This window comes from Ursus arctos, unplaced genomic scaffold, assembly GCF_023065955.2.
Source record: "Ursus arctos isolate Adak ecotype North America unplaced genomic scaffold, UrsArc2.0 scaffold_21, whole genome shotgun sequence".
In the NCBI taxonomy this organism is placed as follows: Eukaryota; Metazoa; Chordata; class Mammalia; order Carnivora; family Ursidae; genus Ursus; species Ursus arctos.
In genome coordinates, this window is record NW_026622886.1 from 26,803,711 (window position 1) to 26,827,611 (window position 23,901).

General features: G+C 34.1%; 1 protein-coding gene across 1 annotated transcript in view; it reads right to left on the minus strand.

Moving 5' to 3' along the window:
* LRRIQ1 (leucine rich repeats and IQ motif containing 1) overlaps positions 1 to 23,901 on the minus strand; it is a 177,474-nt gene that overhangs the window by 47,235 nt on the left and 106,338 nt on the right. Inside the window, exon 23 of the mRNA XM_057316341.1 lies at positions 20,271 to 20,372. Within this exon, the coding sequence (XP_057172324.1) occupies positions 20,271 to 20,372 (102 nt within the window). The remainder of the gene's footprint in view (positions 1 to 20,270; positions 20,373 to 23,901) is intronic.

Below are 23,901 nucleotides of genomic sequence, written 5' to 3' on the forward strand. Positions count from 1 at the left end.
GGTAAATAAGTTTTAATTTCTAACATTAAGTCTAAATATTACTTATGATAGTAATTCATCTAATTAATTTGCAAATAGTACTTGATATTTTCCCTTTAAATAGGAAATTCTCATATACAACTTAAGGTCACTGATGCAAAGAATTACAGCATATAGTTTAGAAAACTTCAAGGGATAATTGTATTTCTATATAATATTGATAGCACCTCAAATTTGTTAAAAATTATAAATCTTACAATCACAAGAATTACAGAAAATCAATTCACTGTTTCAGCTCAGCAATTCTGTAAGTGTTAGTTTCTTCCGTTCTTCTTGAATAAAATTGCAAAACAAATTTTATCTTTACAAAATATATATTAATATCTAAATCAAAATATTTTATCTCCAAAAAATATTTTATCTCCAAGTGGGGGATAAAAACTAAGTTAATTTTTATAATTAGATTTATTACTGGAATGTTTAAAGATATCAGTTTCTTCTTTAATTCATGCTTCAATGGGCTACCTAAGTTCAAGACCTTATACAGAGTGAAGAAAAGAAATGACAAGAGATAGCATATACACTGGGGGTGGGAGGTTAATGCTAGAAGTGTGACTGATTGATTGATTGACATCACTTTAAAAATCTGGATTAAAGCTGCCTATCAAATTTTTCTAGCTAAAATTTCGAGTAAAATGAATCATCGACCAGAATCTGTACCTTGTCTATTCACTTAAGTATATGCATTTACCTTCACCTGGAAAATCCCTTTCCAGGCAAAAATGATCAGCAAAGCAGAATAATACATTTCCCCTATACACACACACCATATTTTAAAATATAACGTTTCAAAATGTATCTAGTTACTATAATCAAATTCTAACTTGTACAGATTTAATTATAAATGGCTACTGTTCCTGATAATAGCAGCAGTTAAAATGTATTGAGCTTACTATGCATTAGGTACTATTCCCAGCATTTTACATGTACTGATTAATTTGTTCAACTCTTAGAGCTATGCATTATTTTACATCATTATGCCAATTTCATAAATGAGGAAAGAGACACAGAAAGTTTAAGTGTATGACAAGGTCATACCTCTAGCAAGGAGTGGAGTTGGGGTTTAAAGCCAGACAGTCCAGCTCCATTCTCTTAACCATTAGGTTGAGTATCATTTTATTATTAAAGTAATGATTTTTAAAAATCTTGCAGAAGATAGTGAAGCTTTGGGGAAAACCCATGGGAACCCACAATTCTATTAAACTACTATAAAATCTTGATGGAAAATAGAATTATTTCGTTTTCTAGAAACATAAAAACATACCTTGACTTTAATATATTACTCATCTCTATCCTTCCAGAAAATGTTTTAAAAACTACGAAGCTTTAAAATGAAGGGATACTGTTTATAATGATGAAATTACTCAAGATCCAAAACCTCACAGCTGGTGAAGCTTAAGTAGGAAATGATTAAATGAATTCCAAAGTTTGCTAAATAGACCCAAAGGGTGGCTGAGACAGTGGGACCTAAAGCTTGAATGTGAACACTGAATGAGTGGTAAGTTTAAGTTGGGAACAGGCCAATATCTGACTTTGAGTAATAGCAATTGGCAGGAAGAGTGTTTCTCAGAATCCAAAGATATTTTTTTTAAGTCAGAACTGTTTATTAATTCAACAAATACATATTGAGTGCCTAGTATAGATGAATCTAATACTGCTGCTACATTTTGGGGATAGGAGGAAACAGAAATATGACTAAGACTGGATCATGACCTTGGAGAGATTTATAGCCAGGGGAGGAAACAGATAAAAACATATAGTTATAGGACGGTATTAAAGAAACATAGGCAAAGGCCTATAGAAGGTGGCATTCAGAATGATGTACAGATGAAATGACATTTATCTGAGTCATGAAAAATAAGTCTGAAGCTGCAAAGGTAAGAAAAAACATTCGAGATATATAGTATAGATATAGTACAGAAACAGTTCAATATGGTTAGAGAATATTTTAGGGAGTGGGAAGATGACACAAGGTAGTTCTGGGAAGGTAGGCTAGAAACTGTATATAAAGGGCATTGTATGCTTAGGATTTTGGAATTTGTTCTAGAGGAAACAGAAAGGCATTACAAGATTTTAAACAGAGGTATGCTATAACAGAATCAGAGTTTAGAAAGACATTGTAGTACAAACACAGATGACAGCATTTACAATACTGAAAGATGAGCAGATATTAGAAAGCAGGCTATCACAATATTTCAAGGCAAGAGATATTGAAGGCAGTAGCTGATGTGGGGTGGTATTTTATATTCAACAAATAAGAAGGATAACAGAATTAAGAATGATTCTGATTTTTCTAGGTTAAGTGAGTGAATAGCTATTAACAGAGATGGAATAAAAAGAATCAAACAGGTGTAGAGAATGGAATGAATACAACACACTTCATACTAGACCTGCTGGGTTTGAAGTACCTAGAGAAATCAAAAGGGGGAAGGATAAAAATAGACATTTAGTTGTCATTGCCGCTAAACATAAGGTATATGAGAGGATTAGGTATTATATATTGATTGTTTCATCATGCCACTGGAATAGGTCTGATTTGTACTTTGATGATGCTTGCTTTTTCATATTTATGTGAGTGTAATTTCTGACAAAGTAAACATTGGCTATGGAAGTAAATAAATATGTGGCTTGAATACATGGTAAGGTCAGAGACAAAATTCCATGGGATACTGATATTTAAGGAAGAGGAATAGGCAGAGAAGACAACTAAAAAGGAGAGGCCAAATTAACAGGAGATCCAGGAGAGAGTGGGGATGAAGATGAAAGGGGAGAAGAGAAGTTTCAGGGAGTGAAATTCCTGAAGAACAGGCAAGTAAAATGAGGGCAGGAAAGAGGTTCCTGAGGTTAGCAATTAAGAGGTAAACATTGATTACTGTACGGAATGTAGTTTGAGGGGAATGATGGAGATGTACTCTGCATAACTTTTTAAAAGTATGGTACATGAGATGATACATTTCAATTTATTAGTTTGTCTCTCACTAGACTGGGCTTCTGAAGCAGGAACTGATTTTTACTTGTGCCTCCAGTCTCAGGTACAATGGAAGAAAGTAGAAGCTCAAAGATGCTTATTGAAGAAATGAAAAATGCAGAATGATAACAAGGTGGGGAATAATGTCCCTGAATACACTGCCTACAGAGGTTGCTTAGTAAAAAAGAGAGATGGGTGGGGTAGTAGCTTGAAAAGGAGATAGAATCACATTTTCAGTGGCAGGCATGCAGCTTGTTCATACGCTGATTTTAAGAAGTTAGTGGATGTAGTGGACAGAAATCTAAGAAACAAAAGACAGGAGATAACTAAACATGCAGAATATCATGGGATTAGGCAGAATAACATCCAAAGCAAGGATGAAAATTTTAGCCTTGGAAAAGATGTGGGAAACTTAATGAGAGAGAGAGAGCGAGTTACAGTGAAGTTTGAAATTGCTAATGGAAATAAAAACAATGAGCTGCCACATACTGAGCACTGTGCTAAGCAGTGACTTCACTCCTCACAACTACTCTATGGGATAGGTGTTATTCTTCTCATTCAATAGATGAGAAGCAAGTTAAACATACCCATACCTTGTGGCCACTATTTCCTTGCTTTTTCTCCTTACCTCTCCATGTCCACTGTGTTTACTCCAGTCTAAGCTATCATCTCCATGCTGGACTACTGCAGTGACCTTTTAACTGGTCTTATCATGTTCACTCTTACTTCCTTTCTATCTGTTCTCCACAACACATGGTCCATGACTTGAAGAACAAATCTGACCATTCCATCTTTTGCTTACATTGACTGTTGTTCTTGGAATATGGAAAGCCAAATCCTCAACATGGACCAGAAGGGACACAGTAAAATTGCTCCATGCCTTGACAACTTCATCCATGCCTTGACAACTTCATCCAACTCCATGTTCTCTGGCCTTACCAGCCTTCTTTCAGTTCCCTGAATGGCATAGGCTATTCTTGTCTTCAAAGGCTTTCAGCAGGCTCGCACCTTGGCCTGGACGACTTGTTATATACAACTTCTCCCTTTGCCTAGTTGCTCCTACTTGAACTTCTTCCCTTAACTGATTGAGCTAGATTCATAAAGAGCACCCCTTACTTTTCCTCCATAGAACTTTATTCAGTTGTGTCATTATATACGTACATGGATATTTATAAATAATCCCTACTCCCATCTCTGCCAGATAGTGAACTCTATTACCCATGGTCTGTGTTTATTTCATTCACCACTGTATCTTCATCTCTTTGCACAATGCCAAGCTCATGGTGATATTCAGTAAATATGTATTGGTAGATTAAATAGAGAATGTAAGGAATTAAGTCTTAGTCCCCACATTCTAAAAGCTAGGTCATTCTAGTATCTTCTAAGGATTTTTATTAAATGTATCCAATGACTTATGTGGTATATATTATTTGCTCCAATTAATTAATGAGAAAATTCAGTATAGAAAGGTTAATATCTTAACCAAAATTACATAGGTTTGGGCTGGGATCTAAACTCAGTTCTACCCAATTTCAAGCTAGTGTATGTGTTTCTGCTGGGATGGAGAAAGCAGAAATAGAAACAAATGAATGTAAGACGCATAAAACAAACAAAACTAGGCAAATGATTTGATACACAGTTATAAAAAACAAAGCATAAATGTTATTGTGACCCATCTATAAATATTTTAAACTCACCAGAAATTACTATCATTGCTAGACCTCCTGGTCTAAGTCAATGTTCATTTAGATTTACCTACATATTCATCCTTCTTCTCTCTTCATTATTTCTTTTATCTCCAAGATTTCATCTGGAATCCTTTTCCTATTGCCTGAAGAATACCCTTTAATATATATTTCAGAATTGGTGTATTAGTGAAGAATTCTGCTTTGCCTCTTTAAAATTTCTTATTTTACCTTAATATGTTTGCATTTATTAGCTTTTCATTAAAAACCAGACCCTAAAACATCTCACTTAATCATTAAGTAAAAACATCAAGGTTATATATGACATGTTTTTAAGAATGAAAAATGGTTATCCCTAGTTCTGCCCCTCTCCATCCCTGGTTTACACTCTTAAAGGCAAACTTACGCAACCATCTTTGTCATTTCTTTCACTATTGGCCTGCACGTATTTTGATGTCCTTATTTTTGTATTTTCATATTACCTATTGACCTCACAATAGGAAAGATAAAGATTAAGTACTTTCACAACATCTCTACCATACACATATATACCTCTTCTTCCCATTTCCTAAAAAAAACAAAAACAAAAAAACCCATAATTTTTGGTTAAACCATGATTCAGTGTTATCTTTTTATGACATGTAAATATCATTTACAACTCAGCCATACAGGGTACTAGAAAAGAAGGGTTAATAGCTTGTTCTGTGGTTTTCCTCTAGATACAGGTAGGTATGAGGATTTGATCCTCATGTCAAGAAATTGTTAGAATTTAATCTATGCAACATGGAAGATCAATGAGAATTCAGCTGTATCAGACCAAGACCTTTTACCTCACTGTAGAGATTGTTTATTGAGCAATAAGCAAGTAGTACACGAATGAAATGCAACTGAACTAGAGAATTGGGAGCTAGCTATATACCCTTAAGTGAACTAGCCTACTAGTTGAGAAGACTACATGACTGATTATAAAAGCTGTGGGGATCCCCAGAGCTGATTTAACTGAAGTTGTCCTAACACTTACAGCCTCATCTTTCATTCCCATGTGTTTCCTAAGAGAAGAAGGACTAAGACACTAGATGCTCTTCCCGGGTGTCACAATGTCCTCTCTACACTAAGCATGCTTTGTGGTTTCCTCTCCTTTGTCCTTCCTTAAACCTTAGTAAATTTAGTGTTATAAGAAGCCTATTGTGTTTCATGAATTTAAGTGTTCACTTGAACTCAAAACAAACAGCTTCTCATAGAAAAAAGTGGCACAACAGTTACAGATAACATTTCATGTCTTGTACAATTTTTTTTTTGCTTCTCACATTTAGTTATCTCATTTTTTTACATTTAGTTAGTTTTCTATGTATGTACTATCATTTCCAAATTCTCTATTAGAAGGCTACATCTACTATACTTTCATGCATTAGTATTCTATACACATATCCGAAAGGCACTCCAAAACTCTCTTCCTGAACTGTATATCTCCTTTCAAATATGTGTGAGCACATAAGACAATCAGAAAGAATTTTTTTTTTCCTCAGAGAGATGGTTCATGATGTTTCCTTTCATCTTGTAGTATTTGTTCTCTAAACCTGTGTAAGCTGTCATCCTGGAATCTCTCCTCCCCATCACTGTAAGTATTCCTTTGTCTCTTTCCTTGCTAGATCTCATGATGATGAGATCAATGATCTCATGATTTTTCATGGTTGACCTCTTCATTTTTGTGGAGTAATTCCTCCAGTACTTACTGAGCAAGTTTGCAAGGGAGATAAATTAAGACTTGGCATGTTTTATATTTTTAAATTTTATTAATAGTTTGTATGTTTACAGAATTCTAGGTTGGAAATAACTTTTTCTAAGAATGTTGAACATACTGTTCCATTATCTTCTGGATTCTGAGGTTAACTTTGGGAATCCAATGCCTTTTAGATAACTGATTCATCGCATGTGACTGGTTTTTCTTTCTGGAGGACTTTTAGGCTCTTACCTTTGTCCCCAGTTTTATGACATTTTTCAAATACATTCCAAAAAGATGGGCTTATTTTCATTCATTTTCCTAACATTCACTGGGCTCTCTTGATCTAGAAACTGGTATCCTTTAGTTTGGGGAATTTTTTGGAATGATTTCTCTGATCATTTCTTTCAATCTATTTGTTGTTGAATGTTCTCTCTTTTTGGATCTCCTATTATTTATCAAGGATTGGACCTCCTGGAATAAGTCTCTTCTCTACATTTTCTCTCATGTTTCACATCACTTTGTATTTTTGCTCCAGTTTCTGGGAAATTTCTTTAACACTATCTTCTAACACTACCTTCTAATCTTCTGCCAAGTTTTCATTTCTGATATTATGTTTTTATTTTCAAAAAGATATTTTTGGTTCTTTAACCTCTCTAATTATAGCATCTCTTTCTTATTTCATGCATGTAATCTTTTTTTATATCAATGACAATATTCATGGTATATTTGAAGAATTTTTTCACCTGGTACAGTGTCTGTTCAAGTTGATTATTACATTTGTTAGTTTTTTCTCTCTTTCATGCTTTAAATTTGCTTCAGGGGGTGCCTGGGTGGCACAGTGGTTAAGCGTCTGCCTTCAGCTCAGGGCATGATCCTGGCGTTATGGGATCGAGCCTCACATCAGGCTCCTCCACTATGAGCCTGCTTCTTCCTCTCCCACTCCCCCTGCTTGTGTTCCCTCTCTCGCTGGCTGCCTCTATCTCTGTCAAATAAATAAATAAAATCTTTAAAAATAAATAAATAAATTTGCTTCAGATCCTCATTTGTGTGCTTATACTTTAAAGTGGGGGTCTGTAAAGTTAATAGGGAACTCTGCACCAGTGAATGAGGCCTCTTCTGAAAGTTTCACTTTAAGATGACTTACCTGAGTCTTATATTGGAAATACCTGATGTCAATATTTAGATGTTTCCTCTTGGACTGATAAGAATCTCCAGAAACACTCTTGTAATATCCTTCCTGGAGGTAAAGCCACGGTGCTATGGAATGAATGCTTGTGTCTCCCCAAAATGCCTATGTTGAAACCCCAATTCCCAATGCGATGGTATTTGGAGTAGGGTCTTTGGTAGATAATTTGGGTAAGATTAAGTCATGAGGATGGGGCCTTCACAATGGGATTAGTGGCCCTATAAGAAGAGGAAGAAAAAAATCTCTTCTCTCCACATTCTCCACATTCATGAACCAAGGGAAAGCCATGTGTGTAACATAATAAGAAAGTGGCCACATGTAAGCCAGAAAGAGAGCTCTCACTAGGAACTATATCAGCTGGTATCTTGATTTTGGACTTCCCAGCCTCCAGAACTGTGGGAAATAAACTTCTGTTTTTCAGTCCACCCAGTGTATGGTATTTTGTTATGGCCACTTGAATTGACTAAAAAACATGATTATCAGAATTTTGAGAGCTGAGCAGGAAAAAGGGTTGGGACTTTAGCACTTAATACGTATACCTACACTTTCTCTTCTTAGTTTTAGAAAGGTATCAAGGGTGTTACTGAGTCACAGATTCTGTTTTATCCTATCTAAAAAATTTAAGTTCAAGACTTTTGCACAGGTAACCCAGATCTCTTCACACTACTTTCATTGGGCCTTATACCATCAATTCCTGAAACTTTGAGCTTAAAATAGTTCTCGTATTTCATTGCTGGTTTAAGTTTTGTTATCTATTACTCATATATTTATGTTCTAGTCTAAAAAATATATTGCTGTTTCCCCTTCCTTATATTCCTATATTTGTTAGTATGCCTCTTAAAAAATATCTTTGTCAAAGTTTTAGTGAGGGTTTTCAGATCCATCATCTTTAGCTAGGAGGCCTTTTATTGTCATTTAATTCTCAAAATATCATGAGAAGTAAAGATTGGTGTTTCCAGTTACAGATGAGAAAACAAAGATATGAATCATACAGCTAGTGAGTATCTACACACAATTCAAACCTGACTTCTCGGTCCAAATCCATTGTTAATGTTATCTCATGTAGCCTTCTGTAGACAGAAGACGGATGTTCTTGATGGTAAACTTTCTAAGGTATTGTAATAATTCTCTGAAACCTTGATAGGATTATTGTCTATCTCCATATTATAGAAATTTTTCTATGTAGCAAGTAAGTGGGCATCTAATACAGGTGGGCAGAGATTTTTTTTTTTTTTCCTGGAGCCAGGGACTACACAGATTAAAAAAAAAAAAAAAGTTGTCATGGGCTTCCTCTTCTCCCAGAACCATTATCATTCCCCACTTTCTTTGTGAAGTTTACTTTTTTTTAATTTTTTATTTATTTTTTAAAGCTTTTATTTATTTATTTGTCAGAGAGAGAGAGCACACAAGCAGAGGGAGAAGCAGCCTCCCCGCTGAGCAAGGAGCCCGATGTGGGACTCGATCCCAGGATTCTGGGATCATGACCTGAGCCAAAGGCATACACTTAACTGACTAAGCCACCAAGTGTTCCTCTTTGTGAAGTAGTTCAGGAATCCAGGTGTTTTTCTCCTTCTTCCTTGTGGCTATACAGAGAAGCAGCAGGTGGGTAACCGGATGGCATGAGTGCCTTGCTTTCATTTTTGAAGACAAAAGTTTTGCTGGGTATAGACTTTCATGATGGAACTTACTTTCTTTCAGTACTTTGAAAATATCTTTACACTGTGTATTAGTCAGATTGGGCTGCCATAACAAAATACCACAGATTGGATGCTTAAACAACGAAATTTGTTTTCTCACAATTCTGGAGGCTAGAAGTCTGAGATCAAAGTGCTAGGAAGTTTAGTCTCTCAGATGCCTTTCCTTGGCCTTCTCACTGTGTCCGTAGGTAGCCTTTTCTCTGTGAGCATACACATTTGATGTCTCTTCCTCTTCTGACAAATATACCAGTCCTATTAGATTAGGGACTCACTCATCAGACCTTCTTAATTATCTCCTTAAAAGCCTGATCTCCAAATATAATCAGAGGTTTAGGTCTTTCAACCTGTGCATTTGGGGAGGGGAACAACACATAACTGTCTTCTGGATTTCATCATTTCTATTTAGAAGCCAGTTTCATTATTCATTATTATTTCTCCTTTGAATAACAATAAACATTTTTCTCTGGCTCTTTAAAAAAATGTTCTCTCTCTCTCCCCCACCTTTTTTTTTTTTTTTTTTAGTAATGTTACTATGATGTGCTGCAGTGTGGTTTTCTTTGTATGTGTATATATATATATGTTTTGTGGTTCATGGAGTTTCTTAAATCCACAACTTGAAGTTTTTCATCACTTTCAGTAAATTCTCAACCATTAACTTTTCAGATATTACTTCTACACTATTCTCTCTCACTTCTTCTTGGACTGTAATTACATGTGTGTGAGACATTTTTGCTGTATCTCACGTCTCTTCTCTTTTCCGTATTTTCCATTCTCTTTCATCTCATGCCTCAATTTAGGCATTTCTTGCAGAGCTATTCTCCCATCTGGTAGTTCTCCTCAGTTTTGATTAATCTGTAGTTAAATTTAACCAGTGAGTTCTTAATTTCAGTTGTTGTGCTTTTAAGGTATAGACTTTCCTTTTGGATATTTTCACAGGTTTAGTATCTATTGAAATTCTCAATTTCTTCTATATCCCTAAAGTTATTATGTATATTCCTTTAAAAATCTCCATTATCTGAAATCTTGTTGGCTCTATTTTTGCCTATTGTTTCTCATGTTATTCAATGATATTGTCTCATATTCTTCTATTCCTATTTTTTCATTGTGTGCCAAATATTGCATAGGAAGAAATGCAGAGATACTTGAAGCGTGGGTTGATGTTATCTATTTTTGGAGATGGCTAATGTTTGTTTCTGGCAAGAGGCTAGTAGAAAGTCTATTTGTAATTCACTTATACTGGTGACATTATCAAAGCTTTGCTCAGCTTCTCAGCTTTTTGTATTTCCTTCCTGACTTATAATTCTTTACTTTCTTGTTAGTTCTCCAATGACTTCAATTAGATTCTTTAAAAATATTTTTTCCAGCCTTCAAAGTTGTTCTCTGCAGCAGGATCGGTTTGAATTACATAGTCTCCTATTACTGGAAGTGGAAGTCCTCTTGTATTTTTTGAATGGAAAATAGTAACATCTCATAGCTTACATATCATGATTCATTTCAAGGAACTCTAAGGGCTCTGAAATCCCTTCCCATTTTTTATTTTCTTAAAGATTGATTGATTGATTGATTGATTGATTTTAGACAGAGTGTGAATGCTTGCAAGCAGGATTGGGGAGGAAGAAGTGACAAGCAGACTCCCCACTGAGCCTAAGCAGGACATGGGGCTCTATCTCTGGACCCTGAGATCATGACCTGAGCAAAAATCAAAAATCCAAGGCTTAATCGACTGAGCCACCCAGGCACCTCTCCCACGCACCATATATACATATATATACACACCTGAACATATATAAAGTGTATATGTATATGTAAATCATATATACATAAGATCTATCTATCTATCTATCTATCTATCTATCTATCTATCTATCTATCTATCTACCAATATATATATATACACACACACACCAACCCACACACACACTGTAGAATATATAATAAATATTCTCTTTTGGCTGAATTTGGGGGGGAAGCAGAACATACAAACTATAACTAATTGGATAAAGAAGAGTTCAATCAGCTTCTCTCTGACCCTGGATTACCATTTCCTGAATCTACCTTATCCGAAGATAATTTTTTAAAAATTACGCTTTTTTTCATGCTTTATTGGACTGAATTCCTAATCAAGTTTTTTTTTCTGTAGAAAATTAAAATAATTCTGAACCTTATATTAAACAATAGCACGATAGTGTCTAGAATACATTTAGGGAGTTTTAATTATAATCACATACACATATTTTCTTTCTTATTCAAATATTTATTAAGTCCCAAATATGTACCTGGCTCTATTCTAAGTGCTGAGGATATAAGTGTATAAGGTCTGCCTGACATGGTTCTCCCTTCATGGAACTTACATTCTATTTGTGGAAAAACAATATATGTAACAGGTTGTTGTTGTGTTGGTTTTTTAAAAGATTTTATTTATTTATTTGAGGTGGCAGGGAGAGGGAGAAGCAGAGAGCCTGATGTGGGACTTGATCCCAGGACCCTGAGATCATGACCTGAGCTGAAGGCAGACGCTTAACCAACTGAGACACCCAGGCACCCCATAAGTAACAGTTTAAATTAATAAATAGGACAATAGCAGATAAATGCCATTAATAGAGCAGGTGCTATGTGAGAGAGTAACTGGGTAGAGAGGAAAAGGCTACTTAGGCAGTGTTGTAAGAGAAAGCCCTCTCATGAGAGTGGAAACACAAACTAAACAAGGAGAGAGTCATTTGTGCAAAGTGTGGAGGGCAGAGTTTCCAGGCAAAATAATGAAGTACATAAGCCTCAAAGTAAAAAAAAATTTATCATATTTGAAGAACTGAAAAGGGGTCTGACATATACAGCCAGGCGGGCCATGATATGGAGGATAGCTTTTGTTCTAAGAGCAATGAGAAGTCATGGAAAGATTTTAGATACTTAGTTATATGAAAAGTTACCATATTAATTTTTTAAAAGGAGGTTAAAATATGAAAGGGGGGGTAATCAGAAGGGGGAATGAAACATGAGAGACTATGGACTATGAGAAACAAACTGAGGGCTACAGAGGGGACGGGGGTGGGGGAATGGGATAGGCCGGTGATGGGTAGTAAGGAGGGCACATATTGCATGGTGCACTGGGTGTTATACGCAACTAATGAATCATCAAGCCTTACATCGAAAACCGGGGATGTACTGTATGGTGACTAACATAATATAATAAAAAATCATTATAAAAAAAAATATATAGCTCTTGATCTACAATTGTCTCTAAGTTGGGCCTCCCACTTACTTTTCAACTTTATTCCTTTTTTGTTATTGACTTTCCCCAAATCCTCTTCTATTAGTCATCTTAAGAAATAAAAAAAAAAAAGTTCATATAAAAATTAGACAAGATTTTGCTAGTTGATCTTTAATTCTCTGTAAGCGCAGGCAGATTTTCACTTTTCCAATAAGAATAAAGTTTTGTTTCCTACCTCAAAATGTTGTTGTGAGGTTTCATTACTTGTTATAGATAAAGCACATAGAATAATGCCTCATACAAGTGGTCAGTGACAAGCAAGAGTAAAGAGGCTGTTATATCATATTACATTATATTATATTACATATATATTATATATGATAGACAAAATTTTATTCAGGATACTGTGGGAACACAGTGAGTGGTGTTCTAAGCCAGAATCAAAAAAGTTTTCTTTTTTTTTTTTTTTAAAGATTTTATTTATTTATTTGACAGAGAGAGAGACAGCCAGCGAGAGAGGGAACACAAGCAGAGGGAGTGGGAGAGGAAGAAGCAGGCTCCCAGCAGAGGAGCCTGATGTGGGGCTCAATCCCAGAACGCTGGGATCACGCCCTGAGCCAAAGGCAGACGCTTAACGATTGAACCACCCGGGCGCCCCTCAAAAAAGTTTTCTTAGAAGATTAATGTCTGAGATGACAAGAATTAGCCAAGTGAAGAGATTTATTGCAATGCATAGGCCAGTGTATCTAGTTCATCAAAGAAAGCAGCATATTCAAAGACATTATATAAACATCTTGCAGCTCCATCTATATTTGAAGCTATTTAAAGGTCTTTTGTGTTTTTATTCACCAAAGAAGTTTATAAAGCATCAGTTATGCATTAGGTGTTATCCTAAGGGCCATGAACACTAACGAGCTTAAAATTTAGTAGGAAAATGGTAATTCAAAGAACAGTCATTTTGCAAACTGAGATACTCATGGACAGATCAGATTTTATGAATATTCATACCATTGTCTACTTTGACTAACATTGAGTCTTGTTCAGTAGAAATAAGAGTGCAAGCATCTCTTCTTTAGAGCATGACTTTCAGGTATTCTTTGGTTGCTGGCATTTATTCTACCAGTTCTTAATGTTTAATCACATTGGCACTATTAGCAAGTACTCTATACAGGGATGGAAATACAAGACCAACTTTAAAACAATCTACATCATGTGACTCTGTGCCCTAAGCTGGTATTAAAAGGAAGAAAGCTGGAGAAAAAAAATGCTTGTAATCATACAATAAAAAATACCACAAAGGAAGACGGTTTGATTAGAAATGCTCTGAAGTAAAAATTGTAGAAGTTAAAGGTCTTTTAATGTCTTCAATGCTCAAAAATTTAATACAAAAATACTTGAACATCTATGATGTAAAAGGACATATGGTATGTGTAAATCTTCAGTTTTATAAGAGGAGAAATAGAAAGCATGCTAGTGATGACAGCACCAGACGGGGAATTAAGAAAACCTGACATTAGAATCAAGTAAAATGTCCCAGGGAATGAAGGAGCTACAACAAAACTTGCCTCTCTGAGAAGGTTTTTGGGCCAGATCCAATTTTTTTCCTGGCTTGTCTAGCTTCCTTCCTTGGCTAAAGCCAAAAGCCTGAATTTGGCATTGGTTTAGAAGTAGCAAATTTTAAAATTTCAGCAGATTAGGGCTAGAAAGTCATTTAACTTATATATAAATAATAAGAGGAAATGAATCAAAATATAGTGTTTACTTTTGGGCTGTGTGGAGATGTTCTCATCCGTCTGAAAATTAAAATAGGTGATTGAAAGTATGATCACCCTTAGAGTCTAACAGGTTTGGTCCTTAACAATGTTAGGTTATCATAATAACATTAAAATAATATTAGGTAAGGTAGGAGCTAATTACAAGGCACAAATCAGATATTTATCACCATGTTGGTACTAAACTGTTTCTTAATTTATACTAATGCAAGCTATGAGAAAGTATTAAAGAACAAAATCGATTATTAGATTCCCAGAGTTTTACCTAATTTAATAATTAGTCTTTATTTTTTCCTAAATATTTTGATTCTAAGTTTGTATATACATTTCAGAGTTATCCAAGAACCTTCACCTTTCAGTGTCTGCATCTTATTTGATTTTTGCTAGCGTTGTTTTGATAAAGAAATTACCTCCATTCTCCTTCAGCCACTTACTCTCTGTGTGACCTTGGGCAAATCACTTTTCAAACTCTCATATTGACAGTTATAATAAAATCTTCAGAGTTTTTGAGAAAATTGAATCAGAGAATTTAACTAAAACTCTTAGCACAGTACCTAGCAAGAAATACAATAAATACTACAAGTTGCAAACAAGAGAAAAAAAATAAAGCTATACTTTGAAAATGACTGTTGCCGATGATAAATTTTGAGGATTAACTATGTATTTATACTGTGGATTTCAAGTATTTCACAAGTAGGAACTCATGTAATCCCCAACAACTAGGTACTATTAGTATCCAATTTCATATGTGAAAAATAATTCTAAACAGGGAAGTTAAATAATGTCCCCAACACCACAAAGCCAATAAATGGTGGAACCAAGATTAAGGCTGTGTTAGACTAACTCAGGAATCTAGACTTACATCCATTAAGCTAGGCTTCTTTTTATACCAGTGATAGCTATAGAAGAATGATGTCAGGTTCTAAACTAAGCATTTTAACATAAAAAAAGGAAACTTGGTGGGAGATCTTTAAGGTAATAATCAGGAAGTGTTTCAAATTCTAAGGCATGATCAGATATTGAAACCTAAGCAGGGATTATGGGTGATACAGTGTAAACCAAAACAGTTATCCAACATTAAATAAATTATAAATAAACAAACAAATAAATCAAGTGAACCAATGCTGAGCCTGTAAAGTCCTCAGGCTCTTAGTCATGTCTCACAGGAATAACTGACTGATACCTAACACACAGCATATGTATGAGGTTACCTGGGGAGCACGTGTGGTCAAAGGTTCCCAGCCTTCGTTAAGTAAAAGCTCTAAATTTGGGAGCTAGACAAAAATTGTCAGTATTTCATGAATGTTGTAAAATAGATATTCACAGAGCTAGAACAAACAATCCTAAAATGTGTATGACACCATAAAAGACCTCAAAAGCCAAAACAATCTTGAAAAAACAAAGCAAAGCTGGAGGCATCACAATTCTGGACTTGGAGCTATATTACAAAGCTGTAGTCATCAGGACAGTATGGTACTGGCATGAAAACAGAACAGACACGTTGATCAATGGAACAGAAAAGAAAACCCAGAAATGGACCCACAACTATACAGTCAACTAATCTTCGGCAAGGCAGGAAAGAATATCCAGTGGAAAAAAAGATAGCCTCTTCAACAAATGGTGTTAGGAAACCTGGACAGCAACATGCAGAAGAATGAAACTGGACCACTTTCTCACACCATATACAAAAATAAATTCACAATGGATGAAAGACCTAAATGCAAGATGGGAAACCATCAAAATCCTAGAGGAGAACACAGGCAGCAACCTCTTTGACATTGGCCATAGCAACCTCTTACTAGACAAGGGAAACAAAAGCAAAAATAAACTACTGGAACTTCATCAAAATAACAAGCTTCTGCACAGTGAAGGAAACAACAAACAAAACTAAAAGGCAGCCTATGGAATGGGAGAAGATACTTGCAAATGACATATCTGATAAAGGGTTAGTATCCAAAATCTATATGGGGCACCTGGGTGGCCTAGTCGGTTAAGCATCTGCCTTCAGACAGGTCATAATCCCGGGGTCCTGGGATCCAGCCCCGAGTGGAGCCCCGCATTGGGCTCCCAGCTCAGCAGGGAGTTTGCTTCTCCCTCTCCATCTGTCCCTCTCTCCACCAGGCCCGTGCATGAGCTCTCGCTCTCTCACTCTCAAATAAAATCTTTAAAAAAAAAAAAAAAGAACCCAAATCTACAAAGAACCTTATCAAACTCAACACCTAAACAACATAATCCAGTTAAGAAATGGAAAGAAGACATGAATAGACATTTTTCCAGAGAAGACATACAGATGGCCAACAGACACACAAAAAGATGCTCAACATTACTCATCATCAGGGAAATAGAAATCAAAACCACGATGAGATACCACCTCACATCTGTGAGAATGGCTAAAAATAAACAATGCAGGAAACAACAGATGTTGGTGAGGATGGAGAGAAAGGGGATCCCTTTTACACTGTTGGTGGGATTGCAAACTGGGATTCCACCCACTGGGGAAAACAGTATGGAGGTTCCTCAAAAAGGAACCTCCCCAGTAATGGCATTACTAGGTATTTATCCAAAGAATACAAAAATACTGATTCGAAGGGACACATGCACCCCAATGTCTATAGGAGCATTATCAACAATAGCCGAATTAGGAAAGAACCCAAATGTCCATGGACTGATGAATGGATAAAGAAGATGTGATACACACACACACACACACACACACACACACACACACACACACACACACAATGGAATATTATTCAGTCATCAGAAAGAATGCATCCTTGCCAATTGCAATGAAGTGGATGGAGCTAGATTATATTATGCTAAGCAAAACAAGTCAGTCAGAGAAAGACAAATAGCATATGATTTCACTCATATGTGAAATTTAAGAAATAAAACAGATGAACATAGGGGAAAAGGGGAAAAAGAGAGGGAAGCAAACCATAAGAGATTCTTAACTATAGAGAACAAACTGAGGGTTACTGGAGGGGAGGTGGGCAGGGTGATATGCTAAATGAGTGAGGAGTATTAAGGAGGGCACTTGTGATGAGCACTGGGTTTTACATGTAAGTGATGAATCACTACATTTTACTCCTGAAACCAATATGACACTATATGTTAATTAACTAGAATTAAAATAAAAACTTGAAACAAAAAAAGGATATTTTGTAAAAAAAAAAAAAAAGGTCTATTAAAAGGGAGTGGTTCTTTACCTTACGTCATTTAATATAATTTGATATTTCATTAAGTATTCCTTAAATTTAAGTGCATTTTTTTTTCCTAATAGAGGATATGCACCATCCTCTCTGTCCTGCTAGTGACATTCAGAAAAAAGCAGCAATAATAATCAAAGAACTTTAGTACAATTTACAAGAGAAATCATGGAAACCCCCATAGATCAATATTGCAAAGTAGAGAAGAAAGTATTTTTAAATTCAGCTTTTAAAAAATCAGATAATGTTATTATAAAATAAATGGGAATTATAGAGAGAAATAGTTAAATAATACTAACATCTAATTTCACAAAACAAAAGGTAATAATATGGCAGTGCAGTCATGCCATTGTCCTGAGATACTGTTCCACATAGAATCATTCAATCTAAACCTACAATGAAGTTTAATTCTACTCTCCCTCACTTTTAGGGGGTGGGGAAGATCCCCAACTATTAATTTTATTTGAATATTTTAAGGGAAAAGTCCCTCCAATACTCTAAAATGAGATTGTGGTGATAGCTACAGAACTACAAATATATTCAAATTGATTTAATTGTACTCTTGAATCTGGTGTATTTTATATAATTGATATTATATCTCAAAAGACTTGATTTTAAAATGTGCCCTCTACTGGGAAACTGGGGTGAGTCAGGCTACTAATGTGGAAGCCAACTGGCCTTCCTGGCCAGTTATGAAACAGTGTGAGTCTAAGAGGCTTGTGATGCCAGAGCAGCAGGTGAAGATACCAGGGGATTCAACCTTGCCATCAATGATCAAATTACCTTTGCCTCACTTTTTCCTCTTAAAAAAAGAGAAGGCAGAAATAAACATACTGGTTGAAGGAAAAAAGTTCTTACATGTACAACTGTTTTTGCCAAGCCCATTCCTTCAAAACAACAACAATCCTGAAAATAACTATCAGCCACTAGAATATCTGATATACACATAATGACCATATGACCATTAAGTGAAATTAATGTAATGCCCAATGTACTTGAGGTTGTAAAAAAAAAAAGTAAACTAAACTAAACACATTTCATATGGGGGAAAGTAAACAAAAACATATAACTTCGTATCAGGAAGCATAGGTAGAAATGTTCCATGTTCTATAGGCCGCTTTCTTTCTATTGCTATTTGAACTATTCCTAGTGTATTTTATATAAGTACACAAATCCGTAAACATACCATACATTCATATATACTCTTCTAGATGATAACATGTCTTCACATTTCACAGAAAAAGAGATAATGCAGTAGAACACTCTGGGATATATTTCTCCCTTCTGATTCTGAGATGCATGCTAATTTAAAGGGCAAAAAATGCCCCAATTATCTTTCTTACTAGGCACTGCCTTTCTAAGGTAAAAATGCTTCCATTTAATAAGTAATATCTGTGCAATTGTTATTGATTTTATAGACTTTCTACTCTTTCTTTTATAGTGAAATGGTGAAATTAAGATTGTAATAAGATAATTGTTTAAAACCCAACCCTTATTTTATATTGAAAATATATTTTAATTGTATTAAAATACTAATTGATAAGTATTTTTTTGAAATACTGGTTTTTGACACCTTCAATGTCCACCAAATTTTTAAAATGTTTTCCAAAGAAAATTTTAATATTAAAAAAATAGAATGGTAGAACAAACCTCCATAACCATTATCTATTGACCCGACAATTTCAATACTTTGCTACACTTGTTTTACCTATCTTCTTATGTATATATTTATTGCTACATACTTTGAAGAAAATTCTAGACTCCCATTGCTACATATTTAATAGACACCTCTAGAAAAGTATAAAATTGGTGTTAATCAAATTTTTCTTTAGTTTGAGACATTACTGAATAGAAATGTTAGTGTCTATTTGCAATCATGCTATAATAATGCAGAAATTTTAAGATTTAAAATGTACAGAAGACAAAGTATTAAAAATTCTAAGTGGTCCACTTCCATTCAAATATATTTTTCCCATTAGTATATATAAAGTATATATACTAAGTATATATAGATATATAGATAAAATTAAACATTTTAATTTTAAAGAGAAAGCAATGGCAAACTTATTATAAGTCATGTTTATTTCTAACATATTTAAAAATTTCTGTTTGATAACGTAAGTCTGTAATTCTTCTAAATGCTGAAATCAGAAATATAATCTGCCTTTTAGATGTGTAAATCCTTTGCCCCAAAAGTTAGTATGGCAAGCTTCAAATATAGTTAAATATTTAAAATTCCAGAGTTTAATTTATAATATATAATGCAATTTGTGTATATTGGCAGTAAAATAAATATATTAGAATATCATTTCCACATGGGTTCACTTCCACTGATCTAGGCTAAATTATCGTGTAAAATTTAAATAAAATTAGTTATACTGATGAAACAGCTTTATAAGACTTTCACATAAAAATGTAAGAAATTTAAAATTATATAAGCACTGATACAAATACTAAACTCCTATGCTAATGAATTAATACACTAAATTAGTATTTTAGCTCCAAGAACTGCATTTTGACTTTTATTTAATTATATTTTATATATAATTTTTTACATGTGTACTTCAGGACTACTGAGGATTTAAAAATTTTATTTTAAATACAATTATCCATCTTTATCTTTTTTTCCTATAAATTCCTTTATTTATTTTTTTAAGCTTTTTGTTTTAATTCCAGTTAGTTAAAATACAGTGTTATACTAGTTTCAGGTGTACGATATAATGATACAATTCCATACTCCATTTTTATCTTTTTTACCTTTCTACATATCTATGATTAAACCATACCTTCAAAGTAACCATCTCTTCTGGGCTGTGCCATCTTTGGTGATTTTGTAGCAGAAACTTTATTTTCATTGTTTTTGAATAATGCTAGGCAAACCATGGGATCTAAACAAAAAGCAAGATAAGACAAAAGTTCAGCTCTGGCTTATTCCTTCTCTGAAGAGGCTATAGTTTTTATGATAGTAAACATAGTAACAAACCATTCATATATTCTTGGTTATCTGATTAAGTATATAGCCAATACTTAACACAAAGCACAGAAATACTAGTAATGTGAAAAAATTACAATAAAATTTTCTAGTTATGGCATCATCTTTTTATTTGAGGAATTGCTTTACTATTTATTATTATAGCTCCTTTCTTAAATTCCTGATATTTCTGCTGGAATACAGTAAAATTTCCATAAATGCAAAGTAGGCAAAAGGCATTATTACAGGAAAAACCATATACCCTACTTTCTCTCCTCTGCATATGAGAAGCTGGGATATAGGAGATGTAAGCAAGACAACGGATAGGATGAGAAACAGAAAAAAAAGATCATTTCATTAATTTTACAGATAAATTAACAGTTTCTCTTTTGTCTTAATGTATTATATTTACATAACAAAGAAGTTGCAAAAATTCTATATACATTTTATAGCCAAGAGCATTTTAAATCTATTAATTTTATGAAATAAATAGGATGATTGTAAACACAGAGCCCTATAATTTATTGGTTATGGGGGATTGGTACAGCTGCAGTTTTTGCTTGTCGAAGAACTGTAAGAAAAGAAAATACTGATGTAAGAGGCGGTAGAAGAAAGAGTGGAAAATTATGCATTTAAAGTAGGTTAACTTAAAACCACAAGTTAAGGCAGCATACATTTTCTTAATTTCTTAAATCATCTTGCAAAAGGAGACCTTAAGAATCTTTGCTTAATTCATATCTAATGCAATATATAATTGAATATGCTCAATGGAAAAGTAGGATTTAAATAGTATAAAGCCCAAATTACATATTTTAATTAAATGCTAAGGTAGTGTATTTTTTAGAATGTTAATTAGAAAAACAGAATAGTAGTTGCAGAGTTATTTTTCAAGCATGTGGAAACTGAAGATTTCCATTAGTCTAGCAATAATTTATCATTATTAAGCATGATTTACATGGTTCACAGAGATTATATTTCTCAAGATTAGGGAAAATATTAGTTAATATTTGGGCATACCTCATAATTGTATGTGACCTAAGGTCTTATTCTGTATTATATCTTATAACCAACTGATCTTCCTACACATTCTCCTGCTCTTCTTGCTTTTCTATTTGATCTATGTATTTCCTAAGCAAAGACATTACAATTCGACAGACCTGGGTGACCCCAACTTTTACTAGATGTATGACTCTGGACAAATTGCTGTTACCTTCTGCCATTCCCCTCTCTGTTCAAGAGCAATAATATTGACTTTGAAATACTATAGTGAGAAATAATGAAATAATGTGTGTAAAGCATCAAGACTCATGTCTACATAAGTACAGGAGCTCAACAAATGGCAGTTAGGAAATACACAATCACAACAGAAATAACAATAATATATCCCACTGGAAATTTTATTTTTGGGAAAGATCTTAAATCCTGCACAGAATAAGGTGGGGTATATAGGATATTAATTGATGGATCCATAATTGGCTTCATCTTATTTGTTTTATTTATATAGGACATGGATCTTAATAGCTATGGATCTTTTATAAATTCTTTGGTATTCCCTTGGGCAAATATTCTCTTCATGACATGATTTCTCAATATGTAAAACAGAGAAAACAATAGCACTTTCCTCATATTATTATCAAGATTAAATAATACACATAAAATATTTAGGAGAGTTGTCTAGCTCAGTTTACTCAAAAAGATAATTTTATTCACCAGAGGCACATTAAAAGCATTACATTTTCAATATCCTTCCATTCTAAAACATTGTGATTGCAACCTTAAATTTATAACTTACAATAATGCAAGTTGCAAAGGGATAATGATAAGAAGCAAGAAACATAGTAATTCTAGGTGGGAAAAAAAAATCACTTGATTTTGATAGTCCCTGGAAATATTACTGTGAAGATACTACTCTTACCTCAAAAAGTACAAAGTCAAGCAGGAAAGTCAAGGAACAATTTATTGTAAAGAGTACAGCTTGTGATAGCTTTTTCTTGCATTATGAAATCAGTTTTATACATTTAAATTTACTCCTTTAAGATCATCAATGGCAGGTCTACGTTGCTGTTTTTAAAATCTTTTATCTCCCAGTATGACTTGCCCAATGTCTGGGAAATAGGTTTTAAATACATTTTTATAAAATATTTGAAGAACCCCATAAGGAAGCTGAGTTTCTATTAAATCTCATTTAAGTAACATAACTTTATTTAGGCATTAGAATATCCTTAAAATTATTTTATGCCCCATTTAATCCCTTTTCAGTTTCTATAGTCCTAATCTTAGCTCACTGGTTGATCTTATTTGTGTAAGCTTCATACATAAAAACCTGCTTATTATCCATTTTGTATGTACAAGTACGTACAACAGTGCTGAATGACTAGCGGTACTTCATCATTTTATTTGTTTGTTTGTTTGTTTAATTTAGTTTTAGGAGGGGGAGAGCCAGAGGGAGAGGGGAAGAGGGAATCTTAAGCAGGCTCCATGCCCAGTGTGGAGCCCAATGCAGGACTCGATCTCACAACCCTGAGATCATGACCTGAGCTGAAATCAGGAGTTGGACACTTAACCAACTGAACCATCTACACACCCCTGTATTCCATTTTTATAAGGAGTATTATTTACTAATTTAAATTTGCCTTCCGAAATAGAAACATATATTTAAATGACTGTAATATACATACCCAATCATACACATACACGCAGTCAAATGTATTTAGTGACTTTTATCTAATTTACTGCTGACTCAGTTAATAGTTATTTATTGAACATCTACCATATGCCAGGCATGATATCACGTTCTGGGAATTCAGTGGGGAAAAGGGAGAGTCTTGGCCCTCCAGTCTTACTATTTAAATGGACTTTATTATTGTTTTGTTGAAAGCACACAACAAAGTAATATTTGATCAAAATTCTTATAGATTCTTTTTGGAAATCACTGAAGTAAACAAAGTAAATTATCAACAAACTTTATTTTGCCACAGTTTTGTCTATACTGTTCCCTTTTGATCCTTAACATTCACTCCTTAGTTACCTTATCATTTTGCAACCTGATCTCTTTGCTTTGGCCCATGAAGTGCTCAATTCATATTAAAAAGTTACCCTAACTTATTTTCTACCTGGCTTCATTCTTGACTATAACTAAATATTCACGTCCCATTCTCAAGCTATTGTCATCACTGAAATAAAATAAGCAAGTTTTTACTGAATGCTTAATACGTACTTGACAGTGTGTTAGGTATTACAAACAGCTGCAAGATAATTCTTAACCCTAGTTGTGGTCCTACATTTATAACTAAATTAACTTTGTTTGTTTCATCCTACCCTTTCTTCACTGTATGAAATCTGAAATGTGACATGCATAAGTAATGATAAATGCTGGAAAACCACATTATGTTTTTGTCCTTATATTCTTAGCCCTTAAACTTCTTATCATTTGCTCTCCATCCAAA